The sequence below is a fragment of the Glandiceps talaboti genome, chromosome 14, assembly GCF_964340395.1.
Source record: "Glandiceps talaboti chromosome 14, keGlaTala1.1, whole genome shotgun sequence".
NCBI classification, from domain to species: Eukaryota; Metazoa; Hemichordata; class Enteropneusta; family Spengelidae; genus Glandiceps; species Glandiceps talaboti.
The window spans coordinates 19,308,126-19,331,487 of record NC_135562.1 but is presented as its reverse complement, the minus strand read 5'-3'; the positions used below and the strand labels follow the sequence as shown (position 1 = coordinate 19,331,487).

The following is a 23,362-nucleotide window of genomic DNA, read 5'->3' as shown; positions in this document are numbered from 1 at the left end:
CAAACTGGTGTAGTGTCAACAATCTTGAATTGAATGTGAACAAAATCAAAGAAGTAATCATTGATTTTAGGGAGGGCAATATGACTCATGCTCCAATTAACATCAATGATAGAACAGTTGAAATTGTTTCTACATTTAAGTTTCTAGGCGTTCAACTTTCAAATCGTTTGTCTTGGCAAACTAATACCGATTACCTGGTAAAGAAGGCAAAACAACGTCTATATTTTCTGAGGCGTTTGAAGAAAATTGGCATGAGTAATTCCATTCTAGACAACTTTTATTGCAGTGTTATAGAGAGTATTTTAACATATGCTATCACAGTCTGGTTCAATAATATATCCAAGAATGAATTTAATACACTTGAGTGGGTTGTGCAGACAGCACAAAGAATCATCGGCATAGAATTGCCATCATTACATTCCATTTATAAGTCACATACTATGCACAAAGCAAAAGCCTTTATTCAGAATTCTAGCCATCCAGCACATGATTTCTTTAAACTTTTACGCTATGGTAGGCGGTATCAGAACAAGAACAGAATGTTTTAGGAAGAGTTTATTTCCATCTGCGATCTGTATTTTAAACCGAACATAGACATCTACCGCCTGTTTTATTATAACTTGTCTTAATACTGTTTTTAGTATCATGTGTATTTTATTGTCTGTTGTCATTCTTTTATATTCTTAGTTTTAGTCCCACTTTGTTTTTATGAGCTCGTGTGAAAAATCAATTTCCAATGCTTTGTTAGCAAATGGCAAATAAAGTTATTATTATTATTATTATTATTATTATTATTATTATTATTATTTGTTTTGTTTCTGTTTTAACTGATTTATAAATCTGATAATGAATGTACCATGTCGATAAAAAAAAACCCAGTGGAACCGGAAGACAAACAAGTGTTGTGTTTAGCATTTTTCAAATGATATTTGACCATGTTCTCCATCATCTGGAATATCATCACAAGATTTTAAGTCTATGAAGTAGATCCTTGGAATAAATATACATACCAGAAAAACAGACTGATCAGTCATTTCACTTTATTTTTCTGCAGTTTATTTCAAATTCATAATTCTTCAATACTCTTCACAGAAAATTTCAGAGAGGAGGCTATCATATGTAAATCTTAAATTTAATTTTTAACCACATGCTAAATTGTCATAAAAAAATAACTGTCTAACAGTCACAATAGGTCAATTTTTAGTATTATTAGCTTTCGAAGATGAAAAACACATTTTTGTGTGCTCTATGGTGAAAAGGGAACAAATCATGTTAATATAATTTTTGATAATCATACAAATTACTGTAACATGATGTATATAAATTCTTTGATAATGACAATTTGAATATAATAAAATAAAGTAGATATTGGTACTAGTTGTCTTGTGTATGTATGTATATAGCCAATCAGTGGCAACCTTGTAATAGCTTTACATCACCCCTAGCCAATTAGTGGCAACCTTGTAATAGCTTCACCTCACCCCTAGCCAATCAGAGGCAACCTTGTAATAGCTTCACATTACCTAACTTCATGCCAAAGTGGCAAAATGTCCCTGATTTAAAATTATAACAAAAAAGTATCACTAGCATATACATAAAATCATATTTTCCTGCTGTAGGAAGGAAGTCGTCACCCTTTCCCTTCCCTCCCCACAGACTAGAATAGTGCTAACAGCTCCGTATTCAAATCTAAAAATTATATTATGATTTCACATAGTAACAGCGCCCTCTATGTCAATCATAAAACTTAAAATCAAAAAATTTAATCTGCTCTAAACTTTTTTTTTGGTATTTATTACTGATGAAAAAAAAAATTAGTTTTTTGTACACAAATGAAAAAGATGAACAAACTTCCTAAAATCTCTTGTTGAAAAATATAAACACAAATTCAAGATTTACTTTTCATGTATGTAAAAATATAGTGGTAGCAATAACTAATTTGTATGAAATAATTGAACACTTTGTTCAAATACAATAGTTGTAACATGAGTATTATTTTCTCAAACTGATGACAACCAAGAATATATTCACTGAAAAATGTTAAAATACCAATAATTAGACATCGTACATGTCAATTATAGGATTTTATCACTTATATTACGTGTACATTGCACAGCTTCACTCACCTCACTGATTCTCATTACATGGTTATGGCTTTATGCTAATAATGTATTTTGGCAGTGGATACATTCAAAAACCAATAAATTTGCACATTTCCAGACTGATTTCTTTAAATGTGGACAGTATTATGCTAGACTGTGGGAAAGGTAATGACCAAAATTCCACACAGATATAACTCGGGCCTCAGCAAACACATGACATATAACGTAATGTACTTCGAGTACACCACACACTCACACACACGTCACATGGATCCGTCATACATACATGTATAGGTTTATCCAAAACATAAAATTTGTAAAAAATATAACTGTGCATTCATATGATTTTGTGTAAATCATGAATATTTACATACTTATATGCATACAAGTATGCACTAAATATTTTTGGTATTGCACTGCATTGCAAATACAAAAGTCAATTTTCCAGTTCAAAGTTGCACTGCATGGGATGATGTCCCCTTATGTTGGTACTTTTACACTGGTTTCATCTTTCTTTCATTTGAAATAACGTTTTCATCATGAAACGATAGAAAGACATGTGACCTCTTTAACTGTGAATGACTAAACACCCCTCAATGACAGCAGTGAATTTTACTGGTAAAGTCAGGTGACAATTATTCCCCTGTGTGATTTGCAAACTGCCCTGCAAGTAAAGAATATGGCGCTGTATAGGGAGACATGCAATGCATCTTATAACCAACAACATGTCTATAGCATATGTGCATACTGATGTGAGTAACCACTGGTATATATTTATATATTACATTGTATGTAATCATTTGGTATGATACATGTAGATACATTTGAATCTGTACATAAAACAAAATATACTTACATTTTTGTTAAAGGGACACAAGCTGACTTTAGTTTTCACAGCATGCATGTATATCTAAAAGGTATTTGTATTATTGTACATATTGAAGCACACTTAACTACCACTTGCAATTGACTGAACTCAAACCTAGTAATACAATATAACTCATAAATGATCCGATGAAGTAATTTATCATACAATTTATCAACAAATGTTCAGGAAACCCCTGCCATGAAATCCACTGTTCTAATAATGTCAGAGGACAATTGTAATGTCATAGAAGATATGTATTGACATTAACATTATACTAGAATAGTTTAATCAAGATTTCCTGTAAGTATTTTCATTTGATTAAAAATAGCTTATAAACTCAGCTTGTGCCACTTTGCTTTCAGTAAGGAATCGTCTTAAAATACAATGTACTATGTCTACAGAGCCCAAGAATTGATTTTGGAATGTGAAGCATTGGAATAGCCTAGTGCTAAGAGTTAACACTGATGGTAACACCATCACTAACAAGTAACATCTCACTACCAAGTTTTGTTATGTTGAATGGTCAATGCCTGAGGTACAAGGTAACATTAGTATGACAGTATCTATCTGTTACTCTTAAATAGGTAAAAAACCCAAATAATTAGTTCTTGTATCACAACCAAGGGTTCTAATTATGTAAAGGAATATTTGCCTGTTGAGGTCAACATGCTTGTCAAACTGTTCATTTACCGCTAGGCAGATTGGAATTAACAATATCATTGACAGAGAATGGGATAGGTTATCCAGGCAAACTAGTCAATCTCTCCACATCAAAAGATACAACGTACGGTGGAACACCATGATGACCAGAGATGAGGTGGCGTACATATACTAATTACATCAACTCTATGATAATGTAACAATCTGCCAGTTCAGGTTGATAAGCTTTGTCAAACTGCTGCTCAGCAGTAAAACTAGCAAACACACAGTGAACAGGTGCAACTTATGCAATGTAAGTAATTAGAACCTCTGGTCATGATACGAGAACTAATTATCACTATCTGTTAATTATACTTCTTGATGCATTATAATATGTTATTGCAGCTATTAAACTGTAATGATTCAGTAAAGTGTTCCTAGAAATGACACATCGTGACATGTACAGTTGTACTCTATTGGAAATATAACTTTTAAGAACTTGAACAGATACATGTATTATCATGGTACATGCCAAGTTATACATGTAGGGTTGTCGCTTCTTTGCCATGTACAAAATATTATCATACATGTATTTGCCAAGTTGATGTATGGTAGAGTACATGTAGAGTTCAAGAAATGCTTTCTGCTGTGTCTACAATTTACAAATACATGTAGGCTGGTTTAAAATGCTAGCATGCTGCTGGTATGATGCTAGCATGATGCTGGCACTAACATCTCACAAGCAGGAATTATCACCAGCCAAATATTACGACCTCGATTAGCCTTATGTTAGCATTAGACTGGCAATATGCTAGTAGTGAATAAAAAAACAGACTCTTACGCTGTACTGTATGATCTGTATCTAGAAAACAGACTGAAGCAAATTTGCATTGTAACGAAGGGTTGTTTACATGTAGTTGTAAAACCTGAAAATGGATATAGCACAATTACAGTCCAATGAAGTGTCCATAGCGATGAAAAAAACAAAAAATATAAATTTTGGAAAATTCAACTCATGTTGTTCAAAATTATACACACTAAAGTATATGTAGTTGGTTCAATATGCCATATTCTGGTTTTCAGTGGGATAAAAGATTTCATGGTTTGACCACTAGGAGTGCTGTTTGCAATCCAGTTTGGGGCCAGAAGTGAGGGTCAGAATAGTTGAGTATTGTAGCATAAAGACAGTGGACACTGTGTTACAATTCATACTGTAGTTCCGTGTTGTTCTTGCTGTACTCTTTTCTACTACATGTACCAGTTATCAAAATATCCCTGACCACTACTGTAAATTCTCTTTCAAGAACACATATACATGTAAAGTTATTTTACATACATTTTGTTCATGGTGGCATACATTCCCATATGTTAAGTGGCAATGACAAATTTCTACCCCTTACATTCCAAAATTTGGAGTGCCACCTTGCAATCCTTACATGTACATATGAAATGATTGAAACTTCAGAAACCAATATATGACATATTGAACCAAAAAGCTTACATTGTAGAATTAATTGTTTTGTTGAATACTTGTAAATATAGGATAGCTAATTTGCCAATGGCATTATGAAGACTTTTATACTGAAATTATTTGGGAATCACTTCAGCTTTCTGACATTGAATGTAAACTGCGTCAAAGCAGCGCCATTTGTATTTTGTCGAACTTTAATCCAGTCATCCAGGTCGACATCATAGACTTCATCTTGTTGGATTGTGATGTTGCTATTATAGCAATGACCACACATACTAAAGAAGACGTTACTTCCGATACGAAATGCACCGATATCATTGGGTGGTATCAACGCCTGTGATACTGTAGTCCAAGAATTATGTTCATCGTTATACTCTTCAACAAGTGTACACAATTCATCTCTCTTCTTGTCTTCACTAGATGGCATATACCCACCTGCGAGGTAAAGTTTATCATCAAGAACAAACGCAGAGCCTACCATACGCCCTATAGATGGTTTGGCTTTCACTTCCCATGTATTCAGCTTGGGGTCAAATATTTCCATATCCAACGCTTCTGTACATGGTGTTTTCACGATTTGATGACCCCCGACGACTACGATCTTGCCTTCGTATACCGTTATTGCCATACCAAATCTAGGTGATCGAAGTGATGCGATGATCTGCCATTTATTGGTTGCGATGTTATACCTCTCAACACTGTCACTGACCGCACCATCTTTGTCGCGACCGCCGATAGCGTAAATATAGCCATGCAAACTCACTAATGCGAAATGACTGCGTTCTGCTTTCATTGGTGCCAAACTTTGCCACTTGTTGGTTGACGCATCATATTTGTAGACGTAATTCCTCGTCTGCCATTTGTTAGAACTGTAATATTCACCACCAGCAACGTATAAATTGTGATGTACCACGGTCACGCTATGGTTTGTGTACGTACTGTACGGTGGTTGCGCAAAGTTCTTCAATGATACCCATTCCTTACCATTGACGTCATAGTAGCGTACACAACTCATAGATGTACGACCTCCAATTGCAATCAAAGACTGAAAAAGAACAAAAAAAACCCAATTAATCATCATGAAGTACTCAGCGGATGATTGATACATGTATGAACATACTTGATATGAAAACACAGAACTACAACGTATGTGAAACCAGCAGCCCTTGTGACATACTACATGTATTAAGTAACACATTAATTTTTGATGACACCAATATTTTGTGTTTTCCTATCCCTTAATTATGATGTGGTCCCAATCCCCTGTTTTAACATTTCGATTCATAATAAAATTACCTTCATTAGCAGGTATGCTGCTTATAAAATCAATTACATTGTATTGAAATTAGGAAATAATGTAAAGTTATATACATTTTGTACATGTACACTTATAGCTGATTTTTTAAAACACAAATACACATGTACAATAACTGAGTAAGACTTAGAGATGACAAATGTAGTAAATAACTTATTTTGCTCATTGTAGCATCGTTTTGTAAGGGAACACGGGTAAAATATTTGGAGAATAATTTAGTAGATTTTATTAATTACAGTAAGTGGGAGACAAATCCTTAAATACAAATTATTAATTTTATCCTGTATATTCAAAAAAATTCAAGAAAATATTCAAGTATTTGACAATACAATTACATTAACAATGTATGTAGTATAAATGCTGGTAGGAATAGGGTAGGGTAGTAATTTGGTAAAAAGAATTGTTTATCAAAAAAGGATGTTTTTTGAAAAGTACATGTATATCGTCATGTGAATAAATATTACTTTGTATGATTTCACACTTATCTACAACAAAATAAGTTTTAAGAGATGAAGGTACATGTACATGTATGGTAGACTGTAGACCTGAAATACTTTTGTAAAATCTTTGTTTTAACATCAAATATTCTATTTCCTCTATCACTATGTTCACACTACATGTACATTTGTACAAGTGTGAGTTTCACTCTGCGACGACATAAAGTAGTAAAACTAATAAGCTGGATTTGGGCCTCCATTCACACTGAATTTTTGTACCTGACACAGATCACATACCAAAGTCATCTCATATTAGCATATAAAGCCTTCATTTGTTCCAATCATTTAGCAGCAACCCTGAACTTTAACCCAGGAAACCTCCTTATCTAGGAAACTAAATACAGTACATAATCAAATGGAATTTTGTGTCAGACACTAAAAGATAGTTGACTCTAAAAACCCCATTGTACCTGACCTAAATTTAACCCTACTCAGAGTTGACATGAACTGTTCATATTTGTGGGTTTTTTTTATGTTACAAATATAGGTAAGACTTGAGGTGACTCAGAGTTGACTCAACTGGCTATAAAGTGAGAACCCCCTACATGTATACATGAATATCACAGAAATTGTTATAAAAGTAGTGAATTTACCTTTGTACATCCCCTGGGAGCAAATAGTTCTGGATTCTTCAATGGAAATTCCCCAGAGATCGGTTTACCAATGGCATGGTGCTGCATTAAACCATTGAACAACTGTTGACAAACAGGGACACCTCTAATCTCCGGATTAAACTGATCCACTAAATCCTGGGCACTGACAAATCCAAGCCGCACTTTACGTAATAACACGTCAGCTTGGCACAAACGCACTTCTTTGTTATGCATAAACCAACGCACCACAGCCTTAAGAACTAATAGCTCACTCGGAACAGCTAAATCACCACGCTCAAGAAACTCAGCAAGACGTTTTGCTGATACGTACTCTAAGAAGTCCTCTGACTGGGACACGTCTACAAAATTCTCTGCAATGTAGTGATCCGCAACTTCTTTCAAGTCTAGTAGACTGTACGTGTCGGCCATCTCTGCAATCTTGATAAAGTCATGGAAATGAAAGTTCTGTTCGTCGAACTGTTCTTTGATAAATTCACAACAGCATTCCATAGCAGAGCTGATATTCAAATGATGAGCAGCACCTAGTATTTCAAAGACATTTGCGATAGTAAGGTCAAGTTCAGCGGAGTAGCAATAATTCAGCAATACCTGAAACGACTCTGGCGTGATACTGATATCTTTCAGTTCTATGACATCTTCTTTACTTTCACGAAGCATGCCTGAAAACATGGCTCTGAAATAATCACTCAACGCTGCAAGAACCACACGGTGTGCCTGGAATTGCCTTTCACCAATTTTCAACACGACGTCACACAGTGTTAACTCCTCTTGTAATGTATGAAGTCCACAAATAAGTTCTTCAGCAAAGTGTATCTGATGAGGTTTCAGTTCAAGGTCTTCGTCTGCCATGACACTGTCAGTTTCGGTGTTTTAACACTCAAGAATACAAACCACCCTAAAGTAACAAAGAAAGATGTACATTACATGTAGTTACTGAATAGAACATGTAGTTTTAGAGGACCAGTTCAAGTTACTGGTCACAAAGTGTATCTGATGAGGTTTCAGTTCAAGGTCTTCGTCTGCCATGACACTGTCAGTTTCGGTGTTTTAACACTCAAAGAATACAAACCACCTTAAAGTAACAAAGAAAGATGTACATTACATGTAGTTACTGAATAGAACATGTAGTTTTAGAGGCCCAGTTCAAGTTGCTGGTCACATTACAATTCAGATCTGAAAAACAGTTGTACATGTACATGTATGGTACAGTTAAAGTTGGTCCTGAGCAAAAGAATGCGCCAATCTAATCCTTATGGGCCACTGGATCCACTTATATGACAATGTTAAATGTGAGAAACTGAGATTGAACCACTGGTCTTTAATTTCACTTTAAATACAAAAGGACAGACTATCAGTGCATACATGTATATGTACATGTACAATGTAAAAACAATATAAAAAATAGGACAAAAAATTACATTTCTTGAACCATATCACACACTGGTGGTAAGATCATTTTGATTTGAACAATTTCCCAACTACAATGTAGACACCCGAGGTAATGTACATGTACATCAAATATCATGGCAATTGGTGCAGCAGTTTTTTACTTTAAAGGTGATTCAAAATGCTCACATTCACTATCGCTAATTTGCTAGACGACATGTTTGTGAAATGCATTCTGGTTTTAAAACTTTTCAAAAGCGTCTGCAAACACCTTAAAATGACCCTTTTTCAGTCACTTCCCTTCGGATTTACTTCGAGAGTTTTCGGGTATTTCCGGTCCCACCTCGACCACGGGATTTTATGACGTCATAAAGAGACATGGATAGCACGTAGCCTATGGCGAGCGTAGTCACTAGGTGAACAAAACTCAACAGCATTGTGAAAAAATACATTGCTAGTGGTTGTAACAGACATCAGTAAACAAAAACTACACTCTACATGTCTTATTAACCAACATTTACCGATATTTACTCACACTTTCTGACTAATTGGCAGTGTCTGTGGGTATAAATGCTAAAATATGATCTCCCCATATTATGGCAAAATAAATCAAAACGGCTAGACTACAGTGTAGATATACATAAACACTTGTAATGTCGCTCGCGTGTTTCAATTTATTTATCAGATTTTTTTTATTATTTGCCAAGGAGAAGCATTACAATATCTTCGACAGGCATGGCGTCGACAGCATATTATAGCCCACTATACTCGACTATACTCACTGATGTCGCCTTTTGAACGGCGCATTTAGCAACAAAGTAAACATATTTATCTTGAATAAATATACTAGTTAGATTGCCATATCATCAGCAATAAAATTGTAAAGAATTGAGGAAATTTCGTGAGTTTAGTGTTGTCATTTACATGACTTTAGCAACTCGTCTGGAAGAAAACTTGTATGGTTTCCCTTGTTGCGATATCACTTAATTTAATGCAACAATGCAACACGCCTATTTAATATTCATTAGAAGAATTCTGTAACGAATCATGGTATTCGAAGTGTACAGTTTAAGAAACCAACAAATCAAATATCGCGATGTGTTCATGATATCAAATACGATTGGACAATATTGACGTCGGCAATCAAGGTCGTGACCCCAGCACATGGTTATGAAAGAAAGCCTGCAACTAGATACTTGGCTAGCCACGTCCGGTCCCGTTTCTCAGGGTTTGTTTTGAAGTTAGAGACGTTATTTCTGTACGACTTGAAGAATTTTACAATATATCTGATTGATAAATATGGATTACATCAACACGTGGATAAATTTAACCCGACACGAATGTGCGCTGTGCTCTCCCGATTCCATAGTTACGTACATTGTACATACACTGCTTCAGCTTTGATCGGCGGCCTAGTATGAGCTTACTGCCGCGGCCGCGGTGACTGCACAAAACTTGACAACACTACCCCTCTACCGATATATAATAATCACCTGTATACAGTGATAAAAACAAGCAATAATTCGAGTCCCCAACAAGTCGATGAGACCTACTTCTGTTCTGTCCGATCCGAATGCGAGTTTCTTAGGTTTTATATGGGTTTCAGACTCGGACTAGAGTATTACGCCCTAGACAATAATAGATGTAAACTTGTGTTCACAAGCCAAACATGTGACAATACAAGACCACAACGAAAACTGTGAAAAATTTGCAGGTCAGTCTCATTTTATATATGGACAACAAAATTAGGTCGGTCACAGTTCCATTTACATGTACATGATGCAATGACTCGGAGCGTACTTCCATATGCTCGGAGCAAATCGAATCAATTAGTGTATTATGGGACCAACAATTATATAGTGGCACATGTCCCGATACGCCTTCTTGAAGTTTCCCATTGGTATTCTAATAGCTAGTATATTTATTCGAGATGAAATATGTTTACTTTGTTGTTAAATGCACTGTTCAAAAGGCGACGCGAGTACGATTGGGCTAAAATATGCTGTCCTTGGCCCGGGGATGCCGTCAAACGTCACCACGGTATCGTAATGCTTCTTGTCGGCAAATAATAAAAAATCAGATAAATAAAAGTCAATGAATGTGAAACACGCGACATTACAAGTGTTTATATATATCTAGTCTAGCCGTTTTGATTTATTTTGCCATAATATGGGGAGATCATATTTTAGCATTTATACCCACAGACACTGCCAATTAGTCAGAAAGTGTGAGTAAATATCGGTAAATGTTGGTTAATAAGACATGTAGAGTGTAGTTTTTGTTTACTGATGTCTGTTACAACCACTAGCAATGTATTTTTTCACAATGCTGTTGAGTTTTGTTCACCTAGTGACTACGCTCGCCATAGGCTACGTGCTATCCATGTCTCTTTATGACGTCATAAAATCCTGTGGTCTAGGTGGGACCGGAAATACCCGAAAACTCTCGAAGTAAATCCGAAGGGAAGTGACTGAAAAAGGGTCATTTTAAGGTGTTTGCAGACGCTTTTGAAAAGTTTTAAAACCAGAATGCATTTCACAAACATGTCGTCTAGCAAATTAGCGATAGTGAATGTGAGCATTTTGAATCACCTTTAAGTTGTTTACACACAGACAGACAGATACTTTTCCATACCAATAGCACTAGTACTGAACTTTATCATTTCAGTTGTGCTGAAAATAATCATTGACAGAACAGAACTGATGAGTTTACACCATGAGTTTGTATCTATGTCATCACCAATGGAGTGTACTGATCATGACAGATCCACACTGCCATCATATCATATAGAATATACATGTACATGTACACATACAAATTTTTGTATGCCACAGAGGAGACACATTTTTGTCATGATGTATACAAATGTAACTTATGTCATACTTGATAACACAAACTGTCATGATACAGAATGACAAATGATGACATACCACTTGATTACTGACAATGTCATGGGCCATATAAATCAGGTAGTCTCCACTCACTACATCTTCGATAAAGGAGCTTTAGATGTTAAGATTTATTCAAAAATGTGCACCATTTATAATAATCTATTTCATCTCAAAACCAAATATAACATTGTTTAGTGTCATTGGCAGTGTTCTAATCATGTACTGCTCAGTCGTTTCATACACAAATATAATATAAACACGCACACTATATCTTGGAACCCCTCCCCCGCAAAATCTCGTTCCCGTCTCGAAATTCCCCATCCATTTAGCTATGTTCCCCACCTTAAAAACACTGTTATACCATGTAATTTATGTCGTTTTTCATGTCATCTCCAATCATCACTACAGAACTGATGACATACCACTCACAATGCCATGACATGGCACTACAGAACTGATGACATACCACTCACAATGTCATGACATAGCACTACAGAACTAATGACTGTACCACTCACAATGTCATGACATAGCACTACAGAACTGATGACTGTATCACTCACAATGCCATGACATACATGTAGTACTACAGAACTGATGACATACAACTCACAATGCCATGACATAGCACTACAGAACTGATGACTGTATCACTCACAATGCCATGACATAGCACTACAGAACTGATGACTGTATCACTCACAATGTCATGACATATCACTACAGAACTGATGACTGTATCACTCACAATGTCATGACATAGCACTACAGAACTGATGACTGTATCACTCACAATGCCATGACATATCACTACAGAACTGATGACTGTATCACTCACAATGCCATGACATATCACTACAGAACTGATGACTGTATCACTCACAATGTCATGACATAGCACTACAGAACTGATGACTGCACCACTCACAATGTCATGACATAGCACTACAGAACTGATGACTGTACCACTCACAATGTCATGACATATCACTACAGAACTGATGACTGTACCACTCACAATGTCATGACATATCACTACAGAACTGATGACATACCACTCACAATGTCATGACATATCACTACAGAACTGATGACTGTACCACTCACAATGTCATGACATATCACTACAGAACTGATGACTGTACCACTCACAATGTCATGACATATCACTACAGAACTGATGACTGCACCACTCACAATGTCATGACATATCACTACAGAACTGATGACTGCACCACTCACAATGTCATGACATAGCACTACAGAACTGATGACTGTACCACTCACAATGTCATGACATAGCACTACAGAACTGATGACTGTACCACTCACAATGTCATGACATAGTACTACAGAACTGATGACTGTACCACTCACAATGCCATGACATATCACTACAGAACTGATGACATACCACTCACAATGTCATGACATAGCACTACAGAACTGATGACTGTATCACTCACAATGTCATGACATAGCACTACAGAACTGATGACTGTATCACTCACAATGTCATGACATACCACTCACAATGCCAAGAGATATCACTACAGAACTGATGACTGTATCACTCACAATGTCATGACATATCACTACAGAACTGATGACTGTATCACTCACAATGTCATGACATATCACTACAGAACTGATGACTGTATCACTCACAATGCCATGACATAGCACTACAGAACTGATGACTGTATCACTCACAATGCCATGACATAGTACTACAGAACTGATGACTGTATCACTCACAATGTCATGACATATCACTACAGAACTGATGACTGTATCACTCACAATGTCATGACATAGTACTACAGAACTGATGACTGTACCACTCACAATGCCATGACATATCACTACAGAACTGATGACATACCACTCACAATGCCATGACATGGCACTACAGAACTGATGACATACCACTCACAATGTCATGACATAGCACTACAGAACTGATGACTGTATCACTCACAATGTCATGACATATCACTACAGAACTGATGACTGTATCACTCACAATGTCATGACATATCACTACAGAACTGATGACATATCACTCACAATGTCATGACATAGCACTACAGAACTGATGACTGTATCACTCACAATGTCATGACATAGCACTACAGAACTGATGACATACCACTCACAATGTCATGACATAGCACTACAGAACTGACGACTGTATCACTCACAATGTCATGACATAGCACTACAGAACTGATGACATACCACTCACAATGTCATGACATAGCACTACAGAACTGATGACTGTACCACTCACAATGTCATGACATAGCACTACAGAACTGATGACTGTATCACTCACAATGCCATGACATAGTACTACAGAACTGATGACTGTATCACTCACAATGTCATGACATAGCACTACAGAACTGATGACTGCATCACTCACAATGTCATGACATAGCACTACAGAACTGATGACTGCATCACTCACAATGTCATGACATAGTACTACAGAACTGATGACTGTACATTTGTACATGTCACAATGTCAAGAGAATATGACATAGCACTACAGAACTGATGACTGTACCACTCACAATGCCAAGAGATATCACTACAGAACTAATGACCTACACACTGTACTGACAGGCCCAGTTTATACATGTATTAAGATTAACATTTTGACTGATAAAAACAGCTCTCAAGCAGAGCTGCATAAGGTACATGTACACTGTATCTACATTGGGACATATAATTTTTTGGTGAAATTGGATATTGCCATGTGCATTGTATGAGAATAAATTTGATGACATAGATAGATAAAATAAATCCACTGTTGTGATTTAGAAAATACATAGTTTTACATGTCAGTGCTTTTGTAAAGGGTAGTAAGTAGGTAAAATCTACCAGGGTTCCAAGTTATTTTACCGGACTTCCCAAACAAATTATCATAGATTCTACGGAAAACAGTATCTTTTGTACCCATTTCTCCGTTCTGTTACCGGGGTTCCCCAACCTTAGCAAAATAAGATACATATACTTTGTTGTGATACAATTGTAAAACTGATAACACATTACATATCTGTGCCTGTACAATGGTTTAAATCGCGGTATTGGTTTTTGGTCAAAATGGATCTAAAATGGGCTTGGCGGTGCATGCCACACAACCGTATCAGAGCTGGCCACTGGTGCAAAAAAAATGTACCACATATTGAGGTACACTACTAGTGCTACATGTACATTGTACATATGATTGTATATAGACATTAGGTCAACTGTCATGGTATTCTTTACATACTGTATCTACCAAAGTCCCCCATGCAAAAGTAAACACATCAGAGACAACATCAAGTATATCAAGTTTCACCCAAACTGTTGCCATAACATAACATCAAACTTTGGCAAAAGCACTAAACATCATGACAATGGTTGTGTCTGGCGCCGCCAGTCACTCTTTGTTTACTGAAATATTTGACACAGCTAGACAAATGTGATTGTAAGGTGGAAGACACACTCAACCATGTTGGGATACCTTAGTTACATCTCAAACAACTATAAAGTATAGTGGTCTGAGGTTACGCGTGTCTACCACACACCTAGACAAAGGTGATTGTAAGGTGGAGGACACAGTCAACCATAGACCCTTTGGTTACAAACATATTGTCTACCACACACCTAGACAAAGGTGACAGTAAGCAGGAGGACACATTCAACCATGCTAATGTTGGGATACCTTAGTTACCTGTCTACCACATGCCATCATGGGTCACTCCTTCCATACCATACAAGTGCATTGGTATTTACATTTTTGTACTTGTATCATAGACCCTGGTCCCTTGGAGGGTCTATGCTTGAATGGATGACATAATATTTGGCAAAGTTTTCTTATTAGTTGTGTGGTCTTTTTGTAAGTGTTGGTGTACATACACACCTTACAGGCCTGGTTTGGGCTAGGATTAAAATATTGTCTGAGAAAAAGAGTTGTCTGGCAGAGCTGCTAAGTCATACTTATATTGAGCATAGACCCTCCACCAACTCTTGTTGTGTATTGAGGCATATCATTTGGTTGGATGGCAACTCTAATAGGCTGTGAGGTCCACATTGATTGGATAATGTGGTGTATTAGCCCATAGACCCTTTTACATGTACAGTGTATGTAGAGTCTATGATTAAAGCCAAATGTCAATATGTTTATAATAAAGTTTTATTCCTCTACAAAAGGACATGAACACATGCCAAATTTTTGCTGATATTTCTTCAGAATCATGGGGTCACTGCATGAAAGGGTGGCGTTTCTAGTTCCATATACAACGGAATTGCCAGTGCCAAAAATCTGGAAATGCCACATTTCCGTTGTGTGACTATCAGGTATACGAAACTGGGAACACCACTTTTCATGCAACCAGTACCTCACAAGAGACACATGAAAGCAGTGACCTCAATGGAAATCCCAACTTAGGTTGGACTTCCTTTGTTGGATATTTATAGATTACTTCAGACACACATATGACATTTAGTCAGTTTCTCTGTTTGCTTCTGAGAAATTGTAATACATCCCTGATGATGCCAGCAGAAATTGGGGAAATGCTTCCAAGAATTTCTTAGTCTGTGAAATGTTGAAATTTTCATGTCTAACCATCTATGAACCCAGAGGCCATTAACATTCATTCTTGTATATATGACTATTGCCATTGACATTTGAATCAAGTTTCTTGAAAAAGCCAACTGTGGTATGAAACTAGTTGGAGACTTAAGCTGTGTTTAGACATAATTACTTTTTCTTACTACATGTATATAGTATATTATAGTAATTATTAGAAATCTCTGTCTGAACATCCACAAGAATTATTTTCTTTTTGATTGGAATGTTCTTGTGCTGCATTGCCGACAGCATTCTATCTGACAATGTAATGGAGGTAGGATTCTACCTCCACGATGTGAACATAGGTGTTGGAGAGAGAATGTCTCACTAATACATCCATGGTCTCACCAACTATTACTGTAAGTGACTTCAAGTTCAAATGCTTTCCATGGCTACATATATAGTTGAAGCTAAGATTATCAAGATTAAGATTTTGGAGTGAAAAACAGTTGTCTGGGAGAGCATAACATGTTGGTCCTGACTCCTGAACTGAATTGTCGTAAGTAAATAATATCTATGGAAAGCTTATGTAAAAGAGTGGGATTGAAACCAGTATTGCTTTTAATTTTAAAGGCCTGAGTTGGACGATGACTTAAAATGTGGATGTGAAAAGACAGTTGTCTTGGAAAATTTACAGAAAAATATTGGTCTAGACAAAAAGAATGATTCAATCCAATCTTATGGAACCACTGATAAAATATGTAAGACAGTGCATTGGGGTAGGAAGGTCAGTGTAGGAGGAGAGTGCATGGAGATACATTGTACGAAGCCTGGCTTTTGCGAAGCGCATATTTCCGTAGCTAAAGAAGGAGGAAGATGTTACTAACCACTCCCGTATTCTATTACATTAGTTCTGTTAAAGATGTAAATGACACCGAGGTTATAACCATAAACGTCGTGCTAAAAGTTGAATACTTGTGTAACTTTTAGTCAGTCACGTACCTGGTACAACAAGAGGTCACGTATCCGGACGTGTACGTCGTGTTCATGCAGCCACGGAGACTGGCGTACCAGCCGAAAATCACAAACATTGACTGACACGGCAGCATTTGATTTGTCGTAGAAATTAGTGTCTAGTCCTGCTTGCAGACGGTGTACGAGACGTGATACTGACAACAGAGGGACCATGTCAGAATCGAGTCCCGACTTACTCCATCTGCAAGCAGTCATAGATCGGGATATATCATAGAAATGTGGGACATGGTGTGGTTACTGTTACCAAGGAAACTGTTGTGGTAAATCAATCCACGTAATGTCTACGTCACGTAACGCTGCGTTAATAGAAAATAATCAGAGAATATGGAGAGTGAGAAACTTACCGATCTCGTCTAGCCACAGAGAGACTTCCCTGGCTGTGCTCTAGCTAGCTAACTCTAACCACTTGCGACTCGCTGGTACTAGGAAAACATGAATACTTTCCCCGATAGTCTGTGTTATGGTTAGGCTGATTGGTCAAACCTCGTCATACAGCGCCTGCTCAATTATTCGAGTTATCCAATGAAAATAGCCATTGTAACTGGACGGGTCGACGCCGATTGATCGATTTGATACTTTGACCTTTGTGGCATCAGGACACGGGAGGCGCTCTTCCACATGACATTGCGGGCCAGAGGGGCATGTAGTATAGTATTGCATAGATAGTTGTTTTTCAGGTCAGACTAAATATAACAACCTTTTGACTATATATTTCTACCTGTAAGGAGAAAAGAGACATTTCTACTAGTATAGTATAGAGATTGATACATTTGTAGCAGCAGAATTCGTACGATATTTTCCTAAGAAAACGGCAATCTAAGCAATAATACGTACCCATATGTTGCAGGCCCCGGTACAAATGAATAAACTTTGAAAGTGGAAAACTCCCGGGGAAAACTCGGTTTTCCGTATGCAATATTCGTTGCATTGTGAATAGTTGCAGTAATTGTCAATCTGATTAAAATCCGATGTGATGAAAACGGCTAAATGTTTTATTTACCTCTATTTCCATCGTTTTGTGTCGTCTGTTTTTGTTCCGAACAAACCGTACGACATAAAACGATGGAAATAGAGGTAAATAAAACATTTAGCCGCTTTCACCACATCGGATTTTAATCAGATTGTAATTGTAAGCTTTTATTTTGAGTTGTTTTATTTCTGTTTTTTGAGTTTTTGTCGTTCCAGTTAGCAAAACACAAAATCAAAACTATGTATAACAATATAATCGGCTACACTGATTTGTATACTTTATAATATACTGTTATATTGATATCAAAGCACATATTATAAACATAGTTATATCGTTCATGTATGTCATGGTTATCAAATTTGATATATTGTGTTTGTTTGTTTGTTTGTTTGTTTGTTTGTTTGTTTGTTTGTTTTCGTAACATAACACCTGCGCTGACAAATAACGTATTCGTAGTTGATTGGGTAATTAGCCCAAATCACCGTGACTTCGACCATAGATTCTAGACTAGGATATATCGATGAATTATATTATGCACGAGCCAAATTTACCAAAAAATCAAGTAGTAAACGACCCCTGGGGCCCAAGATGTTTTGACTAGTGAACGAAATATATGATGCACGAGCGCGATAACAGAATGCATATATTGAGTTCAATGGTCCAAACCGATTGGTATACCATCCCCCAGGGCCTAGGGGGGCTTTATCGCAATTATAAAATACCATACAGGTATATTGAAAAAATCGCAAACAATATTAAGCGTTCGTTTTATGATTTTATTTGCCCCCCCACCCCCGGCCCCCACCTACGATAGCCCACAGGTGTCAAACGAAAACTAAATTTGTGGTGTAAATAATTGATTTTTGAGAGTAAAATATTTAATACAAGGATAAAACTTTTCATTCATATGACAAGATCTCGTCATCAATTTCTTGTGTCAAAATAAAAATATCAAAGCAAAAAACTACAATTTCTGTGACAAAATTGTCTTTTTACAGAGCAGAAAATTAATTTGCAAAACGAAAATTTTCATCCTTGTGGGCCAAACTTTATTTTCGAGTGATAACATTTAAGTTGCAGTATAAAACGTTTAATTTTTGGTGCAACGTTTGAAACATCGATATCAGAACCGTTTTTCTAAAGTTTTCTAACAAGACTTAAAAACATCACATTGCAAACTATTAATCATTAGAGCAGTACACCAAGTTTTCGTGAAAAAAAAGTATTTAAATGTCAAGCCGAAATATGAATTTAAGTCCACTAAAACCTTATACTCTGATTGCAGAAACATTATTTGTCACCTTACAACCTCGATTTCTTATCGACGAGATTTACTTCACACAGGATGCAACATTAATGTCTGGGGACGAAAAAGAGGACAAAACTTTCTTTTTGCTTGATCGAAGTTGGACTGCATGACGGAAATTGATTATATATCCCACAATCCTCAGTACACTCTTGAATTTATGGCAGAGGGTCGGGGAGAAATGAGGGGGGGGGCAAAAATCGGGGGTTTCAAGGGGGAGGGGCATGTAAATTCTGATGGTCTGAAAGGGGAGGGGCACGAAATATTTAGCTTATGATTTGAACCAAAGTACACCTCAGGAGTGGTCATTTACCGAGTACATTTGAACATTTCCTGTAGCTTTAATTTACCACAATGAATTCGAAAGCCTACAGTTAGTGATAAGATGGGTGACTACCATACGAAATAATGTGTTTGTGTATGCCTTAATATCTCTTCTCCATCCATCTCTTCTCCGTCCATCCATCCATCCATCTATCCATCCATCCATCCATCCATCCATCCATCCAGTGGGGGGGGGGGGGGGGGTATGATTATACATATTAAAATATGTGTAGCGGGGGAAGGGTTACGAAAATTATTTAGTTTATGGGGGGGGGGGGCATGAATTTTTTTGAAAGCCCAAAGGGGAGGGGGCTACGAATTTTTTTACCGATATATTTACCGATAAAAGATGCTATAGTTGCTGCATGAATACAGCGCCACCAGGCGACTAAACTGAAAAAAATATACAAGGAGCGTCATTGATGTGTCTTGTAACACACACTTTTGAGGTGCTTATATTAATTATTTCTTTTCAAAAGTTGGAGTCCATTATCACCATGGAAAGTGAAAATCTCTCATTTTTGACAGTAATTTCGTATATTGAACGAGAATATATCAATCAATCAATCAATCAATCAATCAATCAATCAATCAATCAATCAATCAATCAATCAATCAATCAATCAAATTTCTATAGCGCCGATTTCCAGAGCAATGTTCTGTTCAGTAGCGCTGAATGGCTAAAGCACACCGTATGCTTTGGTGAACAAATAAGTCTTCAGTTTTGTTTTGAAACAGTAATAATAATAATGTTGTGTTCTTATATAGCGCTTTCCCACACCATGCTCAAAGCGCTTTACAATTTACAATCCAGGCTGGAGGCTTGGCGAATGTCAAGTGGCAAAGAGTTCCATAGTTTGGGGGGCGACACATGAACGACCTCCATAGGTGATCATGACTTGTCTGTAAGTTGTAAGTTGCAAGCAGATTCTTGTTTGTAGAACGTAGAGTGTGACACGGTGTGTATGGCTGGAGAAGATCACAACTGTACTCTGCAGCTGGAGTTAAGCCATGAAGGGCTTTATACGTGAACAGTAAAATTTTGTAATCAATCCTGAAACGAACTGGTAACCAATTGGCAGGCTGATGAGAAATGGAGAAATATGTTCAAACTTCTTAGTACGAGAAATGATCCTTGCCGTTGTATTTTTAGCACGTTGTAATAGGTTTATGGTAGTGTCAGGAAGTCCGTATAATAATGCATTACTGTAGTCAAGCTTGGCTGATAGGATTGCATGGATTATAGTACAACAAACGTATCGGTGATGTACGTCTTGCCTTATGGATGCAATGCGACGAAGATGTGTATAGATTGATTTGCAGGTATTCTTGACGTGGTTGTTAAATATGTGGATATTATCGAAGAATACTCCAATGTTACGACCTTGTGTGACTGGTGTAATGGGTACAGAGCCAATGTTGATATGATCAATCGGGTCTGGCAAGTGGTTGAAGTTAGAACGGATGAGAACAGCATCAGTTTTGTTGTCATTGAGTTTTAGTTTGTTGTGTGTCATCCATTGCTTTTAATATCATGGACACAGATCTCCACTGAATGTGTCGCAGAAGGTGAATCTTGGTGGGAGAAAGCAAGGTATACTTCATTATCATCTGCATACTACATACATCCCAACACATCATGGCCTTTTATAAACAGTGCCGCGTCCTTATATTAAGGACAGGTTTTATTGGTGATTACAGTCACTGATAACGTACACTCAAAGTTGCTATACATGATCAACTTTATTTCTGGAGTATGATCTGCTCATCAGTATATGAACAGATAGATGACTGAATGACTGACTGACTGAATGAATGAATGAATGTATGTATGTAATAATAATAATAATATAAAAGTATAATTAAGTACATACATACATACATACATACGTATACATACATACATACATACATACATACATACATACCTACCTACCTACATACATACATACATACATACATACATACATTCATACATACATACATACATACATACATACATACATACATACGTATACATGCATACATACATACATACATACAGGTCTCTGAAAGACATCAATAATATGGATATGGATAATATAACTCTCAAATTGGGTCACTATTAAACTTCAATAAATTAAATAACTGATAAGATGTGAAGTTTTACAACACTTTAATTTATGCTATTTAACCTTGAGGATGAAGGTCAAAGAAAGTTATCATTAGGGACCGGTCAGTTTTTTTTGGCTGGGGGGGGGGGGGTGTCACCCTTTTTTTTGTTTTTGAAATTCGCAATAAGGGGGTCATGCTGTTCTGAAAATTATGGGGGGGGGGAGTCATTGTGTTTTGGATTGTGATGGAAGAAAAAACAAACCTTTCCTACAATGGCATAATAGCCCTGTCTGAAATGTGGTACATGTCAATATTTGTTCTTATCCCTGTTTCTTACATGAATTGATTAATATTACTTATTAGTTCAAGCATAACTATAAATATACATATACATGTATTTCCTAGCTACCACATTAGTTACAGAACATGCCATGTAAATGCTTGGCTATTTCACAATCAGTGCTTCAGTGCCCCCAGTTTAATTTGACATTTGAATCAAGTTTCTTGAAAAAGCCCACAGTGGTATGAAACTAGTTGGAGACTTAAGGTGTGTTTTGACATAATTACTTTTTCTTACTATATAGTAATTATAAGAAATCTCTGTCTGAACATCCACAAGAATTATTTTCTTTTTTGATTGGAATGTTCCTGTGCTGCATTGCCAACAGCATTCTATCTGACGATGTAATGGAGGTAGGATTCTACCTCCACGATGTGAGCATAGGTGTTGGAGAGAGCTCGTCTCACTAATACATCCATGGTCTCACCAACTACATGTGTATTACTGTAAGTGACTTCGAGTTCAAATGCTTTCCATGCCTATAGCTATATAGTTGAAGTTAAGATTATCAAGATTAAAATTTTGGAGTGAAAAACAGTTGTCTGGGAGAGCCATATAAAATGTTGGTCCTGACTCCTGAACTGAATTGTCGTAAGTAAATAATATTTATGGAAAGCTTATGTAAAAGAGTGGGGTTGAAACCAGTATTGCTTTTAATTTTAAAGGCCTGAGTTGGACGATGATTTAAAATGTTGATGTGAAAAGACAGTTGTCTGGGAAAATTTACAGAAAAATCTTGGTCTAGACAAAAAGAATGATTCAATCCAATCTTATGGAACCATGTAAGACAGTGCATGGGGGTAGGAAGGTCAGTGCATGAGGAGAGTGCACGGAGATACATTGTACGAAGCCTGGCTTTTGCGAAGCGCATATTTCCGTAGCTAAAGAAGGAGGAAGATGTTACTAACCAACTCCCGTATTCCATTACATTAGTGCTGTTAAAGAT

General features: G+C 36.7%; 1 protein-coding gene across 1 annotated transcript; it reads right to left on the bottom strand.

Annotated features, from left to right (window-relative positions):
• Positions 1-1,034: 1,034 nt before the first annotated feature.
• LOC144445477 (kelch-like protein 26) lies at positions 1,035-17,890 on the bottom strand. The gene is made up of 3 exons (XM_078135041.1): positions 17,727-17,890; positions 7,486-8,401; positions 1,035-6,125 (listed from the first exon to the last, which is right to left on the bottom strand). The coding sequence occupies exons 2-3, from the start codon at positions 8,353-8,355 to the stop codon at positions 5,208-5,210; spliced, it is 1,788 nt and encodes a 595-aa protein (XP_077991167.1). The 5' UTR covers positions 8,356-8,401; positions 17,727-17,890; the 3' UTR covers positions 1,035-5,207.
• Positions 17,891-23,362: the final 5,472 nt, after the last annotated feature.

Coding starts and splice junctions, on each gene's coding strand:
- LOC144445477 (XM_078135041.1), bottom strand. CDS start 8,355: ATGGCAGACGAAGACCTTGAACTGAAACCTCATCAGATACACTTTGCT. Junction 6,126..7,485: donor CTCCCAGGGGATGTACAAAG/GTAAATTCACTA, acceptor GTTCTTTTTCAG/TCTTTGATTGCAATTGGAGG.